The sequence below is a fragment of the Chelonia mydas genome, chromosome 15, assembly GCF_015237465.2.
Source record: "Chelonia mydas isolate rCheMyd1 chromosome 15, rCheMyd1.pri.v2, whole genome shotgun sequence".
In the NCBI taxonomy this organism is placed as follows: domain Eukaryota; kingdom Metazoa; phylum Chordata; order Testudines; family Cheloniidae; genus Chelonia; species Chelonia mydas.
Genome location: NC_057856.1, coordinates 13,177,458 through 13,198,699, shown reverse-complemented (window position 1 = coordinate 13,198,699; position 21,242 = coordinate 13,177,458). Strand labels below are relative to the sequence as shown.

Here is a 21,242-nt window from a genome sequence, read left to right as displayed (position 1 = left end):
GAGACTTCCCCCTTCCTTGAAGATTTTATAATCTCAAAGGTGGGAGAAACAGTGACACAGAGAATTGAAGTGATTTACCCAAAATCACCAGCAGATCAGTAGCAGAGCCAGGTCTCCTGACTCCCCATCTAACACTCTGTCCATCAACAAAACTCAAGAAATTGAAAATTAGGATTTTAATTCAACTGTAACTCAGTCCCATTGTGCATCTGTAATATTTTATATTCCTGCGCATGTGGATAACATCATTGCCTTAATATGTGTGTGCTATGTGGATGAATTAAAGTGGAATGTGAGTCTTGGTGCACATCTATTAATTCTTTGGTCAGACATGCAAATAGAGTTTTTCACTTTATCAGCACTGTACTCTACATAGCCTGCAAATTTTGAAACATGAAGAGTGGGGGATCATCTGAAGAGACGCAGACATGTATCACTGGCTTTCTATAGTATCCTGAGAGAGTCATTTTAAAATTTAGTTTTTTAGAGCATAGCAAACTCTTGAGTGCTCAGCATCTGAACATGTGAAACTTGATTTGAAAGTTAATTTTTTGTGGACATACAGTTACAGACTCAAATAATCCTAGGTAGTTAAGGTGGAGTGTATGTACTGGGAAAGAGCAGAAAGGTTGCCAGACCTATTTGGGCTCCTGATGCATCTTAAGGTAGAAGTTTAGTATAGGGATGGCTTTATAGCTTGCAAGGAAGGAGCTAGCGAATCTTAGAGGAAGGATGATCTTGTTTTTGACTTGGACTAGATATAGAAAATAAGGGCCTGTGACGTAGAGTTTTGGTTGATTAGTTACTTAGGCCATGATTTAGCAAAGCTTTAAGCACATAAATTCAGCAAAGCATTTAATGATCATTTTTTCCCCACAGTCTGATATCTCAAAAACAATGGAATAGATATTTTTCAAACTCTCAGAAAATTCACTTCTGGACTGAAAACATGCAAGAGAATTTTCAACCCTAGATGTTATTTTTGTTGAAACTTTGAGTTGCTCAAAATGGGACCCTGGAACAAAAGGAGCTTCTCAGCCATAACAATAGCATTGCTGTAATCTATCTCACTGCTTTCCTATTCATTTCCCACTTTTTAGAAAGTGAAAGAGGAGAATCTGCCTTGAACCATCTAATTTTAGAATGCACTGTGAACAAATGTATATGTGCTTTTATATGTGATTACTGTTTTTGTACCCTACATTAGAGGAGAATCTTAAATTAATCTCTTTGATATTAAAAAAATAAAACTACCTATGTTGTCTTCCTTTCTCACCACCTCTCAGTGACATGTCGATCCATGATGTGAATGTGAGTGCAGCTGAAACAAGAGCAATCATAGATGAAGCATTGGAGCTACGTAGAAGGAGGCAGGCTCTAATGGTGCGAGAGAGGGAACCAGATCTTAAGCTTGTCCAGCCAATTCCCTTTTTCACGTAAGTCATCACTGTTTCTGTTTCGGAAAGTCATGGCCATAGTTCATTGGAATCTCTTCAGCATGTATTTTTCCTCATTACATGTATTTATTTTTTTTAAGTTTCAGTAATCCATAAGGAGTGTGGCTCTGTTCATGTTTCCAGATTAAAGTTGATACATACCAATTAAAACATGCTGAAACAAAATTGTGGTGTAAACTAGGAACAAATAGCTAAATTCAGGATATCTTCACAACAGAAAATTTGAAATTTTCCTGCATTGATTGGTTTGCATCTGAAATTTAAAGCTTTTTTTTAATTTATGTTTTTAATATTTTCCCCATTTGGATAATGGGGATTTATAAACTAATTACTATTCTACAAAAATGTTCTATTGTGCATTTGGATAGTCTAGGAATTCTGTTAGAATATATTGTGTGTTTTAAATACATGTGTTAGAGACTTCTGTGATCTTATTTAGGGCCTGTTTCTGCCACCCTTAATTGCACTGAATAGTTTTCTCTGCAAGTAGTCCAATTTCAGAGCAAGTTACTACTAATTGTATAAAAGGCTGACAAAATCTTGCCCTTACCCATTGAGTATAATGCTAGACCTGAAAATTCATATTAAACTGGGTTAATGTTTTTGTTTTTGAGGTGCAGCAATTTCCTCTGCTATGAGTGGTTTCTCTTGGGGTGAAGCATATCGTGAGCTCCATTTCCTGTCTATTATACTTAAAGCCATTGTTGGGAACAGGAGAATTAATGACTGTGATAATGTTAATCCTGCTCTTTGGTTCAACAGTATGTTCCAAATAGGAAGCAAGACCCATGAGACATTTGCTGCTGAACTGAAATCTCTAGGGGACAGGGTGCCAAAAATCATATTCTCCAGCTTTTCTAGTTGCGTGACAGATTTTGACTCCATGAGGAATCTATCTTCTTACACTGATAAAATCGCTTTTGGTACCCTCGGTAATTCTAACCTTCTATAGAAGAACATCTTCATTGTAATTCCTACATCCTGCAGCAAGGGGGTTTTTAACTGTAATATAGAAGGTTATGTGGCAAAAGCTAATGAATAAATGGATAAAATAAGTGTTAATAAGGTTGTGTTGTGATTGTGTTTTTACATGCAGGTGGAAGTGTCTAGGAGAAAGTTTACTTGCTATGTATCATCACCTGACAACATGTGAGCCTCCTCGACCTAGCCTGGGGAAGAGAATTGACCTCTCAGAGTACCAAGACCCAGTCCAGCACTTGATTCTTTCTCCTACCTCTACTCCTGTCAGTGTTATCCAGCCCAATCCTGTCAGCACTAATCCAGTGGTTACAATGAGTGACCCAGTATTAACTTACACTCCAATGACACCCAATTTTTCTGGTCATAGTGAGAATTTACTGGAACCAGTAATGCCTATAGGTGAGCAAGGTACTTTAGTCTACAATTCCAGATGACACTGTTGTCTTTGCAGACATAAACGAGACTGGAAAATGTCTGTTGTCTTTAGAAATGAGTGTTTTCTAAACTGTCTTCTAGCTGATCCAATGCATTTTCAAAGTACGTATATTCCAAGTCAGAAAAAGAAAAGTTCAGTCATATAAAGCTGTGATAATCTGTAAAACAATTACTTTAAAAAAGAGAAAGCTGTCTAAATGATCTAGGAGGTACTGGATAATGATTAGCTCTGAGTTCTATCCATAATTGATTTTCTATAGCACTCATCACTGTAGTATTTAATCCCTTCTATTCTTGACTGTGCTGCTGTCTCATGCCTCAGTTTCCCCATCTGTAATATAAGGATAATAATGCCTGGGTGATATGTGGCTTAATCTGTTAATATTTGTAAAGCGTCTTGAGGCTGTCAGATGGAAGGAGCCATAAAGAAAAAAAATATTATTACTATTAAATAAGATCAGCTGCTTGGCCTGTTTAATTCTCTGCCTTCATATGTACTTATTTGTTTGCAAAATGATATTCATATTCTCAGATGTTCTAAGGTATATACTGTGTAGGGAGGTGTGCGTGTGTATATCTATCTATCCTATCTATCTATCACTATTGTTCACAAGGCTACCAGTCTTTGGTTGATGTTTATAGGAATTTACAGGTGTTAGAGCTCTAGCCAGAGTCCTATGTTTTCCTTAAAAACCACAAAATTGTGCTGAAACTTAGAAGATTAAAAGAAAGTATATTTTAAATAATCAAGTTTTCAAGCAGTCTTCTTCTTAGTTCTGACCCAGAATTTACATGCATACAAAATGTCATGAGTATCAAACTTAATTTACTTTGTATTCAAATTAAAAGAAGAAAAATTAGAATGTGAGCTATGCATTTCTTAATGAAGAGATGCCGTCATTTTTGCACATTGTAATAGAATGAGTAGATTTGTGTAAAAATAGTAAAATCATAATGCTTGTTGTTGTCAGGGCAGTCCCCAGATTCCCCATCATGTTTAGTCCTGTAGAAATACAGTGTAGGGTTCCCTATCTGCCTTGACTCAAGTTACTACTGTGACTCTTCCTATCTGATATTTGCTATTTTTTTATGGTAACTGTTCTGTGAAACAAAACATGACTTAGGCCTAACTGTAGTTTGATCAGTGATAAATATGGTTCTGTTTAAGGGGCTACAAGGCCAACATCAAATATAAGCTTTGAAACCTGGTCACTAACCAGACTGCTGTTTAAATGATTCTGTTCCCCTTTAAGTTAAAAGGAATTTTGCCATTGTCTTCAGTAGGAACAGAACTGGGTTCTTGATGTTGACATAGAATAAAGTAAATTTAAAATATATTTCATAAATCACCGTGATGCTAAGCAACATTATCCATTGTGTGTTATTTGGCAATTTGAGTTTTGAAAACGTTTGATTCTATTTTCTAGGTGACACAACTGTTAGTGATAAATCCAAGAAAGGGGTGAAGCGGAGGAGAATCACAGAAGATAGTGGTGAAACTGCAAAAAGGCGGTCTGCTCGAGTCCGAAACACCAAGTGTAAAAAGGAGGAGAAAGTTGACTTTCAAGAGCTGTTGGTAAAGTTTCTTCCTTCAAGGTACAGCAGACCTTCACTTGCAATGAGAGTTGTTCGCATTATGTGAGGACCACAGGCTTTTTTGTTGACCTGCTGGTTATCCACCCAGATCCTCAGAGGTACTGGACTCATGTTGCTTATTGACAGAAATGTGACTCAGTATCTTTTTATAAATTGTATTAAAACTATTAAAAATAAAACTGTAAAATCAATAAAGCAACAAGTTAATCTCAATGGTGGATTGAATTAAATCATCAATTTAGTTAAATCATCAGATTAATACAAAATATAACCAATCCTTATACATTCTAAGGAGGTGGCTATACCATTTGGTTAGAAGTCACAACTAAAGAGTTTGACAAAAGTCCATCAGTTCTCTCATTTAAATGGTTAGGTATCTCAATATCGAAACTGAATTATTGTCTAACATCTGGGGTACAACCTCAGATCCAGTTATCAAACTTTTCCTCCTTAAAATTCAGTCTTGTGTGGTGGCTAACCTTTACCCCCTTCCCCTCCCACTCCCAAAAATGAGACACATTATAAAAATACAGACTGCTACAGAACAAGAGACATTGGACAAGTAGTCAACTTTGACCAGAAATGACGGATGACAATCTCAAATCCCTTAAGACTTCGAGACATAGAATATACTCTAATGGGTAATTTTTATGAGACAATATTTAGGACTGTCTATCTGAGGCACTTTTCTTCAGGTGCCTTCCTTGCTTGGGTGTTATGGGTGCTCTCACACACATGCATGCACACAGCTACACTTTTCATTTCCACATCCTAAAAATAAAAAGTCTGAATTGTCTGGGTCATCTGCCAACTAATAAGAATAACAGATAAAAACAGAAAAAGGAAAAATAATGTATTAAGGTAACAGGGAATTTGCAAACTCCTTCAGCTCTCACAGTCTTCTGGACACTCTTAGTAGGAGCTGGAACTACAGTCAAGGAATTAAACGATGATGTTCTGCTGGCAAAGTGCTTCTCACTAGCGGGCCTCCTTCCGGGTGGGAGTGGCCTGATTATTGATGTCATGAATTCTTCTCCCCAAGTTGTTTAGTCTTGAGGATTCTGGAATATCAATCTTTCCTCTGGTGTCTTGGAACCCAGAAGATGAGAATTCTTGGCCTTATCCTTGATTCTTACAGTTTGTAAACTTTACGTACTCTGTCTTACAGTGCCTCCCTCAAGGTCTTTGAACAAGTCATGTGCGAGGCCTGCCTTGCAGCCATGCATCTTGGTCCAATCAGGTTCAAATGCGGTCATCCTTAGCCTCAGTTTTAGGAAAAGTCCTGTTTAGATCAGCAATTTTAAAAATATTCAGTGTTTTACATATTACACAGACTAAGTCTATGACCCCTCCCCCCCCCCATATAAAAAAAAATCTGGATGAGACTACTTTTGAGGAAGTTGGTATGGTCTTATCCTGGTAAAAGGGCATTGAGATGACATTGTCATTAGTTTACAAAAATTTCAACACTAAATTCCTGTAAAAATAGCTGTTTGGAAGGGATGTTCTTCAACAACCAGTCACTCAACATTCATTCATGTGCAAAATTAAAAATAAATTCAGATTTATGATCAGTTTCATCATATCCATTTCTTATTCTTGAAGCAAGGCAATTAGAATATTTTCCAGTTTCAGAACTGGGCTTTTATAGGTCAAACAGCTAGTCTTCTGGAATCTATGCCTTGATAGAGAAAAGTAACTTGAAAGTAAAGAAATGCTTTTTTTTTTAAGTTTGTCAGGTATTCTCATATAGGTTATTTCTCTCACTGTTTTTTCTAGAGAAGAAGCAGAAGCAAGTCATAAACTTTTTTGCATAGTTAAGAAGTGGGTATGATTTACACTGTATTGGGTCTCTATGGACCCCAGTGTCATTGTCAACAAATCAGATCAGCGTTTCTCATTAAATCAGAAGGCATATTTTGTTTTTACATTGATTATTGATTTGAGTGGGATGATTTCAAAAACAAAGATCCTTCTGAAAGGAAAATGTTAAGTTGCATTGCTAAAAGGGTTCGGATCTGCTGATACTTAAAATAATAATGCTGATAACACTGTTTTTTTTTTTTTTTTTTTAAACAATTCCAAATATTGTGGAGTAGTCTTGTCAGTTTCTGAAGCTTATTTGCTGGGATTTGCTCTTTTCTGTAGGCTGTTTCTTTCCATTTTTAGGTATAGCATGCTTGAGGCTTTTTACTCTGATGAAGTCTGGGAATAAATTTAAATTTCTGATGATGAACTCCAACTAGGATACTTCCATTGTGAAAATATACATAACACCTACACCCGGCAAGCTATTTGTTATTGAAAATAATATTCAGACTCTCAAGTACTGTTCTTTTACTTGTTTTCACCCCTTTTCACCCAGGCTGAGGAAACTGGATCCAGAGGAAGAGGATGATCCTTTCAATAACTATGAGGTGCAATCAGAGATCAAACAAGAGAATTTCCAGCATATTGGACCACATAGAATGTCATTTGACTCTACAACATTCATGGAATCTGGTAGGGACTTCAGCATATCCATTTTTCTACTTGTTTTCTTTTTTCCCTTATGTCTGCTTTTTTACTCCCACTTCTTCTGTTTTCTTTCTTTTTGTGCACAAAAGAATGTTATTTTAAAGGGTTTATTTTAATACATCAGTTGACTGACCTTCACTGTATTAATAAATTATTTTTGTTTTCATTGGGCTGCTTATGTACTGTGTGTGATCTGTGTTATGTGCATGATCTCATTTTAGTGTAGTCACTTTATTCTGCATAAATTCAAGGCTACTCCTGCAAAAGGAGAACCACTGTGTCATAAAGGTGTTATGGGTGTTCTTTATGCGAGATGTATGCTAAATGTCACAAAGCATTAAAAGTAGTATTCTCAGAAGCGAGGCAAGGAATTAAATGTGGTTAGTTTCAACAAACAGGTCTCAGACTTTGTGCTCATCTGCTTTCCAGAGAAGCAGGATGTTCATGAATTCCTATTGGATAACCTGAACAATGGTGGCATCCTAGAACTGATGATGAGATATCTGAAAGTAATCAGCCAGAAGTTCCTGGTGAAGTGGCCACCTGGCTTGTCTGAGGTGGTCCTTAGTATCTACAATAGCTGGAGAAAGCATAGTAGTAATTTGCCCAACCCGTTACTGAGGGACTGTAGCAACCAGCACATCAAGGTAAGGAAACGCTCTATTTTTTGAGCTTCTTAATTTACCCTATCCACCGTATATTGCTCTGTGTGTCTTGAATGTGCTGCAGCCTCAACTCAACCCTTAAAAGCAGAACACAAAGCTGTGTGTGCACACCATTTGAGATGCAGGAGGCAGCTCCAGACACAGAGTGAAAGATCGAATTATGTGTAAGTACTGTAAGATGTAGCAATTTAGTGACAGAAACAACAGTGCCAACTGCAGTGCACTCAAGTTGTGTGGGGGGGTTTGTTTTGTTTTTGGTTTTTTTTTTTTTAGCCAATCAACAATGCTGCACAGACCATAAGATTTTTGGGTACAGAGATTTTTGAACCCATGTCAGGAGCTTTCACCCTCTTCAGATGGAGCTGTAGTTATAACCCTGGTTACTGTGGAAAAAATGTAAAAATAATTTTCTCTTTAATCCACACAACCACATCTGTAAGAGCTGTAACAGAACATCCAGTGTTACTAGGAACAACTCATATCCAGTTTTGTTTTTTTTATCCACCCATCTTTATGCAGAAAGCGTTAATGAGCTGGCAAAACTAGCATATGTGTTCGTTCTCCTTGATTCCTACAATTTCTTGAGTATTCATCTCAGCCTTTTGATGGGTTTTTTCAGATGTTCTAACATAAAGTATTAATGATGAAGCAATTTAAAATGATTATATTTTAGGTTGAGGATGTTGCTCTTTTTCAAGTCTGGGCCAACTGTTCCCTTCTTATCTTCTTCCCCACTAGATCATCTTATCTTTTCATAAACAGACTTTTTTCATTCCTTTTTCCAGTTGTAAAAGGCCAGGGGAGTCTCTTTAATCCTACTGAGCATCATAGAAAGAGGGCAACCTCCTTTCCTTAGACAGAAGAAAGCCACGATGGGCGTAGGTTGGAAATGGAAATCACAAAAGAGGATTAATTAGAAAGCTTCCTTTCAAGTGAATTGTTAACTTCTTTTTACTTTCCAAACAAGGTTCTTTGTATTCTTCCCTGACCTCTTCATACCTTCACTGTAGGATATGATGCTGATGAGTCTGTCTTGCATGGAATTACAACTTGACCAATGGTTGTTGACAAAAGGGAAGAGCTCTACAGGTGAGAATTGGTTTTTCTCTGCTAGCCTGTTCTTACAGTGTAAATTAAACTTGTAAGAAATTTTGTGAATCATTTATTAGAATATTGAGCTGTTACTTCTCCAGATGTAGGTCTGATCAATGGATGTGTACAACAGTTCATCATCTTTTTTTTTATTAGTGTTTGTGTTAGAAGGGTGAGCTGAGTGTTTGCAGCTGCTGCACATGGAACTGTTTGCATAGGGAGAATGTGATTTTATGCTAAACTGTAATAAATTAATTTACAGTTTCCCCTCGAAATTGCCCTTCTGCCACTGTGAACGGAAAGTTTGGTCCTGATTTCCCAGGATCCCATTTTCTGGGGGACTTGTTGCAGCTCTCATTTGCATCCTCCCAGCGAGATCTGTTTGAGGAAGGTTGGCTGGAGTTTGTGGCTCGAGTGTATTGGCTGAAGGCTCGCTTTCTAGCACTGCAGGTTTGTTTTCATTTTGAGTTCAACAAATAGAATTTTTCACACTTAGCACAGTTTTTAAACAAATGGACTTAAGAATTATTATAAGGAGTTGAAGTGGTGGGTCTATGTTAAGTCATCAACACGTTGGAGTCAAGTAATTCAGGAATAGCTTGACCTCTTTGAAGACAAAGTAGAGGTTACATTTGTCTGTTTTATTTAGTTTCATTAACTGTCCCTATGAACATTCAGTAAATAGATAGATGCAAAGGATCTGGCCAAAATCCTTACGCATTGTACCAGGATTCAGTCATTTTGGTACATACATGTGTTTAAAATAGTTTGTCTTCTGTCCCCAGAAATAAATTTCAGCTGGAATTATAATAAGCAGCTGCAAGACACAGATTCACTAACAGACTGAAGCCTGGATTCTAGCTCGTAGAATCTGTAATAGAAGCCCAAATAGCATGTGCAAAATGCAACTGTGCATTGAGTCAACATTTATATATTGTGATTGATTCTTTTCTTCCAATGGAGCTTGATCCTTCTTTTGACAAGTTATTCATTTCATGTACAGATTTTCAAGCAGTTTGTCCTAGACCGATTGCTCAAGTAAACAGTCCAAAGAAAAGTTATTTATTGGATCCCAGACTTCATCATTATTTTATTTCAAGCATCGGTTTCTTAAGGCAGCGAAGAAAATGTTTACAGATTGTCTGTACTTAAGTCTAAACTTCTGAGAAGAAAAAATGTGGGTTTGACTAATCTTCAATTGATACAGTACTATATCAGTTGATTTCATATACACCCACTGAGTAATTCATTTCCTTTTTATTTTCATATCTCAAAATCCTTCTTTAAGAAATCCATCTAATGAAAAACTGGATTGTTCTGTAGAAAAATTAGTGGGGACAGAACCTTCTTCTCATTTATAAACTATGTTTAATCATTTTATACAACTGAAGTAGAGACACGTTGATAAGTCATTTTATTTTCACTGAAAAATAAAATTTCTTTAAGTTAAAAGGATCTTCTGATTCCTTTTTCAGGTGAAAACCATTCAAAATCAACTGTCACTGCATAGTCCCAGTAAAGAAGAAACATATAGACTAGACTGAAAGATAAAATTTTTATGATTATGACACACATGTAACTCTTCTGTTTCACAATAGATCTAGATATTTCAATTAAAAAAAGATGGAAGTAGAAGGATAATCTGAAACATAAATATACATAAACAGAACCAACTCCGCTTAAACTGAATGCAGGTTGTCCAGTCAAAATGTATTGATCACCTTTATTAAACAAACTGTCTTTATGGCTAGTGCTGTATCTCTTCAGCTTTAATGAGTTATATTTTCTCCCTCTACAGCCTCTCTTCCTGTCCTGATCCCTCCCTTTTAGGAAAACTCAAATCTGTTTAAGATGAAAAAAGTGGGTTGTTCACAGTTTTACTTTCTCTTAACTAGTTAGCTGTACATCTCAGTAATGTTACCCAAATTTATGGTTCTGGTCAGCATAAAAGGAAGACTTACTTCTGGATTTAATCTGCCTCCCTTCACTTTCAGAGAAAGGGAATGTTAGTCAATTTATACAAATAAATTTTCCTGTTATGTAACTTGAATACCTAGGTGTCCGGTTTCCTCCCCTTTTACCCCCAGTGGTGTTGAAGGTAACAGGTAGAATAGACTGGTAAACTGTTGGTGATGACTCTTTTGGTTGATATTTTGATTAGTTAAGTACCCTCCCAAATAATTTGCCTATCTCTCACTGACAGTGTACTCACAGAGTTAGTGATTCAACATTGCCTAGCTGCTTTTGAAGAATCTCAGGTAGCATTGTGTGATTTCCTCAAACTGTTTCCACAGGGTGACATGGAGCAGGCATTGGAGAATTATGACATCTGCACTGAAATGCTGCAGAGTTCCACTGCACTCCAAGCCAAAGCTGGCAATGAACACAGCATTGTGATCCGATTACCTAACCTCCATGTTGATTCTGTTGTTTCTCTAGAAGAGGTAGGGATCAGTTTATTTGTTTGTTTGTTTGTTTGGGTTTTTCTGTTTCTAAGTTCATCCAAAATTGAGGATTCCAGTCTACTTAGTGTGGTTTTGAGACATTTCTAAAGAAGAGCTAAGTCTTGTGAGAAACTAGAGATTTTATATGTGTGCACCATTTTCTTGTGCACATTCTGTTTTCCTTTGGGCTGTAATGTGATAATTCTGGAGGGAATCTGAGATAAAAATGCTAAGGGACACGTTCCCTTTGGGGATAAAAAAACACGTTTTATGATTTAAAAACAAACAAAAAAAACTAGTGCGGCTTCTGTATCAACAGTGCTCAGAAACAATGCCATAGCTGCAAGATTCATTTCAAAATTACTAGCACTTGCCCTGATGGAAAAGTAGCATGTATAACATCAGTAGCAGCTGTCTTAAAGTGAAGAATATTTTTACAAACCAGTTTAAAACCAATAATTATTGTGTTTTTATAGTTAATTGATTTGAAAACCATCCTTCCCTTTTTCAGTTAAATGCTTTCTTTATCTATTACTGGTCCCTGCACAATTCAGTCTTGCTTAATAAATAGAATGAAAAATACTGCTTTCAGGGTGCTGCATATACAGCTGTTAGTCATTAGACTAGAGCTTTGTTTCAGAGGGTTTCTTATGCTTTAATTTCACTGTTCAAATGAACTCTTGCCTTCAGCAGTCAGAATTTTCCAGTAAAACATGCAAATGAATTTATAAATAAAAAATTAGACATCGTTGTTGTTTTTCTGTTACTGCTTATAGGGAAGGGCTTCAAACGCAGGCAATGCCATCTGATGATTGCTCTTTCTCATAGTTAATCAGAAAAAATGTGAGGTTTTGAGATTTATGGCTTAAATACAAAAAACGATAGTACTAATTTTTAAAAAAATTAAATACAAGTTGGGGTAAGTGATAATGGTTGGAAGCTTCTCTACTTTCTTCCTTGTCGTTACTCTTCCTTACAGTGCTGTAAATTTTACACATCCTACAGCTATAGTTTTGTTGTTCATAAGAAAAGTCAGTCATTTGCCCATGAAGGTGAAATGTAGGTTGGATTGCACTATTTGTGACTTTTGCAGATTGACAAGAACCTCAAGTCTCTGGAGAGATGCCAATCTTTGGAGGAGATCCAGCGACTGTATGAGGCAGGGGATTACAAGGCAGTGGTGCATCTGCTTCGCCCAACCTTGTGCTTTAGTGGATATGGTAGGGCTAAACATCTGGAATTTGTTATATCTATACCAGAGAGACCAACACAGTTACTTCTGCTGCAGGTTTGTTATGTTTCTTTAAAAAATGCTGTTTAGTGAGGTTTTGAAAGCCCTGCATCTGCTTTATTTCCAAGAGCAACATAAAAAAGATTTGGAGGGTTAGTGTTAATGATGAATTGCATTGACTTCATTTAAGAAGCAAAACATGGGGCCTGTGTGTGTGTGTGTGTGTGTGAATCCACTCTCTATATATGTGTAGAGAGAGAGAGTGGATTCACCCAAACCTCTAAAACTGATCCAGGTTCAGTCTAGTTTGAAAACTTTAAGACTATATAAACTTGAGTGAACTTGGATCAGTTTTAAAGGTTTATTATGGATGAACCCACTTTACCAATGGCCTGCTACTAGGACTTGGAGTTTTTGTTACCCTTGACTATTTATATGGTGGCTCCCAAGCATCCTATGCACCTGAAAGTTGTTAGCCAGCTGGGTGTGAGGCAAGGTGTGATAACTTCTCATTGGTCTGTCCTGCTTCACAGTCAGGCTGCTGCACCAACTGTAACCTCCAGGGTGGCTTCACAGGATATTACAAGAGTCCAACCTGGAGGTGATAAAAGCTTAGATCACAATGGCAAGATCCTTATCTAACAGAAAAGGATGCCAGATATTGCCCAGCCATAGATTTTTTTTTTTTTAAAAAGTTATTGATCGCTGCTGCAATCAGGAAGTACAGGATAGGAGACTAGTCTAGCAAGATCAAAAGATTATGCACTACCATGACAATTAAGGGACAGATGTCCCCTGCTGAGGGAGCAGGATGCAGTCTGTCAGTTCCTTAGTCTTTCTCTATGCTGGCTATTTTTACTGCTAGTTTGACTAGAGTGAGCCTGGGCCAGTTGCTTTTCGTCCACGTTCCTATTTTGTTGTGATCGTGGGACATCAGATCTTGTTTTCCATACTCAACAAGAAAGAATCTTAGAGCTGGGGATCATAAAAATACGTTGGGCATTGTAGCCTTTATCATTGTATGAGCTTGTTTTCTAAACCAGCAATAAAATAGTAGCATGGCTCCACAGTGACTCAAACTCTGATTCTGTTGAACCTCCATACACAGCAGCATATGGCTAGAGAGCAAGAGGCTCATTGCTGCCTCTTCCCTGCAAAATAGGGTCATGTAGAGTCTCTTTGTATTCAGAGAATGGGACTCAGTGTTGCTTCCCTGATGACACTCAGTTGAGGAGCATGGGTTCTGGGGTCTCTTGTATTGTCCATTTTAATGCCACGTTTAGAAACTTCACGCTGGATTCTCAGTAGAGTAAACATTAGCTGCAAACTGTGTACCTTCTTCCATTCCCCTTTCCCCTTTATTGTGTTTTTATGCTTTGAAATAAACATTAGATCCATATAAAATTTTTTTTCATGTTAACATTCACTAGGATTCCCTGCTGAAACAGAAGGATTACAGGCAATGTTTTGAATGCTCTGAAGTTGCCTTGAACGAAGCAATTCAGCAGATGATTAACCTGACAGTAGCGTCTGCTAAAGAAGAGTGGGTTGCTACAGTAACACAGCTGCTCATGGGGATTGATCGCTCACTGTCGTCAGACAGCAGCATCCTGAAGGAATCTTCTGTAACGCTGAGCCTCATTCGACTAACAAACAACCTCATTCAGGTAACCTGTTCACCTACACTAGCAAGCAGCCACTGTGCACGACAGATCTTTTTTAGGCATGATACAGCTGCTGCCTGAATTGCCACCCACTTGCAGAGTCTCTCTTGGGTTACATTTCTGTGTGGGCTGTTTCCTTTCACACTCCTAGTTTTTGCTGCAAGATGTCAGATGCATTGAGAATCTCTTCTGAAATCAGTAATGGCTGCTAATTCTGAGCACTGTGTCTGCTGAAATGAGCAAGGAGTAGTAATGAGGTGGCTCAGGAAGAAGTACTGCTGGCTATGACTCTGTTTCTAGGGGCAGCACTGCAAAGTTTGGTCCAGCTGGCTGGGCGGGCCCAGTTTGTTTGTGGCACAGATCTTGCTGCATATTCGCTGCATGTGCCATTCGCACGAGGGATGGTAAGAAAGATCCTATGTACCTGAGGAACAGGGTACATACAGTCAGTTGGTATTGTTGGTATGTTACATCATTCAACTGAGATTCTAGTAGCTGTGGCCGCTGATTAGTTCTTTAGATTCTTATACAGATATAGGACTTAAGTCAGAATTGGGAACCTGATGATTATGAAGGGTATTTTCATCCTCATTCCTCTTTTCCTTCCTCTTAAGGACAGAATTAAGTAAAATGATGGTTATTACCGCTTTCCAGTTTTAAAATTATGGGTAATATTTAGCCTTTTTGTAGAAGAAGTTCTGAGATTTTGAAAACTGTTTACTTTTCTCCTGAACTTCTCATTTAAGTGCCAGAATTGTAAACTACTTTCAATATTATTTCCTCTTTAAAGACCCAAGCTTGATAATTGCTATCTGCAACATTCTGAGTGCCCTCAATTGTCATTAACTTCAGTGGGACCTGAGGTCACTTGGCACCTTGCACAATCTGACCCTAAGGTTTTAGAGCAATGTGCACAATGATGCCTGTATATATTTGTTCTTATCTGTGAAAATGTTTGTGGTATTACAAGAAATTCCTGCAAGAAGTGGCACCAAGGGTAAGGCTATTATAGGGAAATTGCAGGAATTTCTTGTAATACCATAAATATTTTCACAGATAAGAACAAATATATACAATTTATATGTGTAAAATATATCTCTAAGTGTAATATAATAAAATAAAGAAGGAATTTCCAGAAGTTTTAGAAACACCTGTCATTGTTTCAGTAACTGGGGCTGTTACCTTGGGGCATTGTACTGCTCGCCAAGAGGCTCTCTCCCCTGAGGTAATTTGGGAGTGATAAATCAATTTCCCATTTTGGGTGGGGGGGAAAGGAAAATCAGAGAATTTCAAATTAGCTAGAGGTAAATTCCTTAGCAAAAAAATGGTTTTGGTTTATAGTAGAGGGTTTTCCAGAAAGTTTCTAATAGTCTCTGAATTTTCTCAATCTTACATAATTTCCAAAAATTGTCAAAATGCTAGCTTCCTATTTATTTTATGCCGAATTGATTACTTCTTTTTTTGTTGTTGTTGTTTTTGTTTTTAATTGCTGCTTGATTGTCAGGGGGTTTATTTTTTTAGTTACTGATTAGACAGTTAAAATTGTGTAGGGACACACACTCATTTTGAAATAGATATAGCTGTTGGAATACCTTTCATGTTACAGTGGAGTTCTCCTTCCAAGAGACTTTAATATTAGAAGTCAAGAGTTGGGTTTTATTTCTTACATTAACAAAAAATAGAGATGATGATAATACTCTCTTATATAGATCTTTTCATCTGTAGCTCTGTGTCCTTTACAAAGGATTGTAAATATCATTACTCCCACTTTTCAGTTGGTAAAACTGAGGCATAGAGAGTTGATGTGACTTGGGGTATGTCTACACTACAAAATTAGGTCGGATTTATAGAAGTCGGTTTTGTAGAAGTCGGTTTTATACAGGTGATTGTGTGTGTCCCCACATAAGTGCTCTAAGTGCATGTAGTCAGCGGAGTGAGTCCACAGTACTGAGGCAACCGTCGACTTCTGGAGCGTTGCACTGTGGGTGGCTATCCCACAGTTCCCGCAGTCTCCGCCGCCCATTTGAATTCTGGGTAGAAATCCCAGTGCCTGATGGGGCTAAAACATTGTCGCGGGTGGTTCTGGGTACATATCATCAGGCACCCCCTTCCCTCCATCCCTCCATGAAAGCAAGGGCAGACAATCGTTTTGCGCCTTTTTTCTTGAGTTACCTGTGCAGACGCCATACCACGGCAAGCATGGAGCCCGCTCAGCTAACCATCAACGTATGTCTCCAGGGTGCTGGTAGACGTGGTACTGCATTGCTACACAGCAGCAAATTGCCTTTTGGCAGCAGACAGTGCAGTGGTAGCCGTCATCGACGTAGTCCTGGGCGCTCTTTTAATCGGGCGCCTGGGCAAACATGGGAGTGACTCAGCCAGGTCATTTCCCTTGTTTCGTCTCGTGGCAGTTCAGCCCTACAGGCAGTGCACTGTCTTTTAACCTCCAGCCAGCAGAAGATGATGGCTAGTCGTCATACTGCACCGTCTTCTGCCGAGCACCCAGGAGATGATGATGGCTAGCGGTTGTACTGCACAGTCTGCTGCCAGCAAGATGTATAAAGATAGCTGAAGTGGCTCAAAACAAGAAATAGACCAGATTTGTTTTGTATTCATTTTCTCCTCCCTACCTCCTTCCCTCTGTGAAATCAACGGCCTGCTAAACCCAGTTTTGTGTTCTATCCTTGAGGTTTTGAGTTCTATCCTTGAGGGGGCCATTCAGTTTTTTGCAAAGCCACCCCCTTTGTTGATTTTAATTCCCTGTAAGCCAACCCTGTAAGCCATGTCGTCAGTTGCCCCTCCCTCCGTCAGGGCAACGGCAGACAATCGTTCCGCGCCTTTTTTCTGTGCAGATGCCATACCACAGCAAACCTGGAGCCCGCTCAGATCACTTTGGCAGTTAGGAGCACATTAAACACCACGCGCATTATCCAGCAGTATATGCAGCACCAGAACCTGGCAAACGACACCGGGCGAGTAGGCGACGTCAGCGCAGTGACGTGAGTGATGGGGACATGGACACAGACTTCTCTCAAAGCATGGGCCCCGGCAATGTGGGCATCAAGGTGCTAATGGGGCAAGTTCATGCCATGGAACGCCGATTCTGGGCTCGGGAAACAAGCACAGACTGGTGGGACCGCATAGTGTTGCAGGTCTGGGACGATTCCCAGTGGCTGCGAAACTTTCGCGTGCGTAAGGGCACTTTCATGGAACTTTGTGACTTGCTTTCCCCTGCCCTGAAGCGCAAGCATACCAAGATGAGAGCAGCCCTCACAGTTGAGAAGCAAGTGTCAATAGCCCTGTGGAAGCTTGCAATGCCAGACAGCTACCAGTCAGTCGGGAATCAATTTGGAGTGGGCAAATCTACAGTGGGGGTTGCTGTGATGCAAGTAGCCAACACAATCAAAGGTCTGCTGATATCAAGGGCAGTGACCCTGGGAAATGTGCAGGTCATAGTGGATGGCTTTGCTGCAATGGGATTCCCTAACTGTGGTGGGGCGATAGACGGAACCCATATCCCTATCTTGGCACCGGAGCACCAAGCTGGCGAGTACATAAACCGCAAGGGGTATTTTTCAATAGTGCTGCAAGCACTGGTGGATCACAAGGGACGTTTCATCAACATCAACGTGGGATGGCCGGGAAAGGTACATGACGCTCGCATCTTCAGGAACTCTGGTCTGTTTCAACAGCTGCAGCAAGGGACTTACTTTCCAGACCAGAAAATAACCATTGGGGATGTTGAAATGCCTATAGTTCTCCTTGGGGACCCAGCCTACCCCTTCATGCCATGGCTCATGAAGCCATACACAGGCAGCCTGGACAGTAGTCAGGAGCTGCTCAACTACAGGCTGAGCAAGTGCAGAATGGTGGTAGAATGTGCATTTGGACGTTTAAAAGCGCGCTGGCGCAGTTTACTGACTCGGTTAGGTCTCAGCAAACCCAATATTCCCACTGTTATTACTGCTTGCTGTGCGCTCCACAATATCTGTGAGAGTAAGGGGGAGACGTTTATGGCGGGGTGGGAGGTTGAGGCAAATCGCCTGGCTGCTTGTTTTGCACAGCCAGACACCAGGGTGGTTAGAAGAGCACAGGAGGGCGTGGTGCGCATCACAGAAGCTTTGAAAACCAGTTTCATGACTGGCCAGCCTATGGTGTGAAAGTTCTGTTTGTTTCTCCTTGATGAAACCCACCGCCTCTTGGTTCACTCTACTTCCCTGTAAGCTAACCACCCTCCCCTCCTCCCTTCGCTCACCGCTTGCAGAGGCAATAAAGTCATTGTTGCTTCCCATTCATGCATTCTTTATTCATTCATCACACAAATAGGTGGATAACTACCAAGGTAGCCCAGGAGGGGTGGTGGAGGAGAGAAGCACCAGGAGGGGTGGTGGAGGAAGGAAGGACAAGGCTACACAGCACTTTAAAAGTTTAAAACTTTAAAACTTATTGAATGCCAGCCTTCTGTTGCTTGGGCAATCCTCTGGGGTGGAGTGGCCGGGTGGCCGGAGGCGTTCTTGGGCGTCTGGGTGAGGAGGCTATGGAACTTGGGGAGGAGGGCAGTTGGTTAGACAGGGGCTGTAGCGGCGGTCTGTGCTCCTGCTGCTCAACCATACGCTGGAGCATATTGGTTTGATCCTCCAGCAGCCTCAGCATTGAATCCTGCCTCCTCTCATCAAGCTGCCGCCACCTTTCAGCTTCAGCCCTCTCTTCAGCCCGCCACCTCTCGTCCCTGTCATATTGTGCTTTCCTGCACTCTGACATTGTCTGCCTCCACACATTTGTCTGTGCTCTGTCAGTGTGGGAGGACAGCATGAGCTCAGAGAACATTTCATCACGAGTGCGTTTTTTTCGCCTTCTAATCTTCACTAGCCTCTGGGAAGGAGAAGATCCTGTGATCATTGAAACACATGCAGCTGGTAGAGAAAAAAAAAAAGAGGCAGTGGTATTTAAAAAGACATTTTTCTAGAACAATGGCTACACTCTTTCACGGTAAACCTTGCTGTTAACATTACATACACAGCACATGTGCTTTCGTTCCAAAGTCACATTCTGCCTCCCCACACCACGTGGCTAGCCCCCACCCCCACCCCCACCCCCAGCTAACAGCGCGGAACAGTTCTGTTCAGCCACAGGCAAACAGCCCAGCAGGAATGGGCACCTTTGAATGTCCCCTTAGGCGGCCTTGGGTGGGTTCGGGGGGTACTGGCTCCAGGTCCAGGGTGAGAAACCGGTTTCTCCGCTTGCTTGCTGTGAGCTATCTACAACTTCATCATCATCATCTTCCTCATCCCCAAAACCTGCTTCTGTGTTGCCTCCATCTCCATTGAAGGAGTCAAATAACCCAGCTAGGGTAGTGGTGGCTGAACACCCTAAAATGACATGCAGCTCATCATAGAAGCGGCATGTTTGGGGCTCTGACCTGGAGCGGCCGTTTGCCTCTCTGGTTTTCTGGTAGGCTTGCCTCAGCTCCTTAAGTTTCACGCGGCATTGCTTCGGGTCCCTGTTATGGCCTCTGTCCTTCATGCCCTGGGAGATTTTGACAAAGGTTTTGGCATTTCGAAAACTGGAACGGAGTTCTGATAGCACGGATTCCTCTCCCCATACAGCGATCAGATCCCGTACCTCCTGTTCGGTCCATGCTGGAGCTCTTTTGCGATTCTGGGACTCCATCATGTTCACCTCTGCTGATGAGCTTTGCATGGTCACCTCTGCTGATGAGCTCTGGCCAGCGTGGTAAGCTGCAGGTGACCATGCAAACAGGAAATTGAAATTCAAAAGTTTGCGGGCCTTTTCCTGTCTACCTGGCCAGTGCATCTGAGTTGAGAGTGCTGTCCAGAGCGGTCACAATAGAGCACTCTGGGATAGCTCCCGGAGGCCAATTGCATCCAAAGTACCCCAAATTCGTCTAATTGCGTCCACAGTACCCCAAATTCGACCCAGCAAGGCCGATTTAAGCGCTAATCCACTTGTCAGAGGTGGATTAAGGAAATCGATTTTAAGAGCCCTTTAAGTCGAAAAAAAGGGCTTCATCGTTTGGACAGGTGCAGGTTTACATCGATTTAACTCTGCTAAATTCGACCTAAACTCCTAGTGTAGACCAGGGCTTGCACTACTAATTTCTATCAGAATCAAGAGATTAGCCTTCCTTTCCTAGGCCTTTGTCTCTCCATTCCTGCTGAGGCATTCAGTAGGACATAAAAATCAGAATAAAATATAAATGTTCTGAGTTTATGGACATTTGTTCATTTTACTTTTGAGGCCAAAGGAAAAGCATAAGTTCCATAAAAACATACTATTTAAATGATATATGGAATGTGTTACTAAAGCCTATGCTTCTCTGAATATCACAGTCCATTTCCTGAATAGCAAGTCCACCATGTGAACTAAAAAAAAGGGCACTATTTTTACTAACAGATTTGTAAAGTTGCTGTTTGGTCCTCAAGGTGTGCTTTTATTAGACACTATAGGGTAGTCAAATATGCTTCAGTAGATGCAGCTTTCAGTAGGGCTCTTCTAGCATATGTTCTGGAGAAGTAATCTCACTCTGTTGGTTAGAGGGAGAGCCATACAAATCCCTTTTCTTTGAGCTGTTGTCTTCTCTGTTTCAAGAATAGGCAATTTTTTATACATAAATGATACTGGTATTTCTCTACCAGACTGTCACACACCCACCCATCCCTTATTTCTAGTCTGTTTGTTGTTATACATTATTCACTTGTTAACTACTATTTCTGAAATATATCTCTTCAGGAGAATCTCTGTTCATAATTCCTAGTTGGCTCTATCTCGCTACAAGATTTTCATTGTATTTAAATTTGTTGGAACTAACTTTTGTCCAGTTTCATTCTAAGCAAGTATGTCTCACCTTCCAGGGTGTAAATACATCTCTTTATAGTCATCACTAACAGGAGCCTTGATGCAGCTTCTGCTAGTGCTAAAAAATTCTGCTATTCCCTTAGTCATTTGTGCTTGTTTTAGTGTGATATTAGGACAAACATACCCAGTTAGAAAACTACCTTACAGGTAAGAAAAATGGGCTTTTCCCATATTATCAAATTCTGGAAATTGAGAGTGTCTTCTCTTTTTAGTACTTTCAGGCCCAGCCAGCACAAGAAGCAAAGCTACTTAAATTTAGATTTTTGTTTGTGTATGAATAGGAT

General features: G+C 40.0%; 1 protein-coding gene across 19 annotated transcripts in view; it reads left to right on the top strand.

The window, feature by feature from the left end:
- The window catches only part of CABIN1 (calcineurin binding protein 1), a 212,816-nt gene that overhangs the window by 14,381 nt on the left and 177,193 nt on the right, over nucleotides 1-21,242 (top strand). For 11 of the 19 annotated variants that reach the window (XM_043529061.1, XM_043529059.1, XM_043529056.1 and 8 more), the window contains 10 exons: nucleotides 1,287-1,436; nucleotides 2,554-2,837; nucleotides 4,301-4,469; nucleotides 6,835-6,971; nucleotides 7,416-7,633; nucleotides 8,662-8,740; nucleotides 9,006-9,193; nucleotides 11,038-11,187; nucleotides 12,281-12,475; nucleotides 13,849-14,085. In XM_043529061.1, coding sequence (XP_043384996.1) covers nucleotides 1,287-1,436; nucleotides 2,554-2,837; nucleotides 4,301-4,469; nucleotides 6,835-6,971; nucleotides 7,416-7,633; nucleotides 8,662-8,740; nucleotides 9,006-9,193; nucleotides 11,038-11,187; nucleotides 12,281-12,475; nucleotides 13,849-14,085 — 1,807 coding nt within the window. Of the gene's footprint in view, nucleotides 1-1,286; nucleotides 1,437-2,553; nucleotides 2,847-4,300; nucleotides 4,470-6,834; nucleotides 6,972-7,415; nucleotides 7,634-8,661; nucleotides 8,741-9,005; nucleotides 9,194-11,037; nucleotides 11,188-12,280; nucleotides 12,476-13,848; nucleotides 14,086-21,242 lie in introns of all 19 variants that reach the window. The other 8 variants (XR_006285947.1, XM_043529053.1, XM_037878942.2 and 5 more) reach the window with 1 other exon arrangement.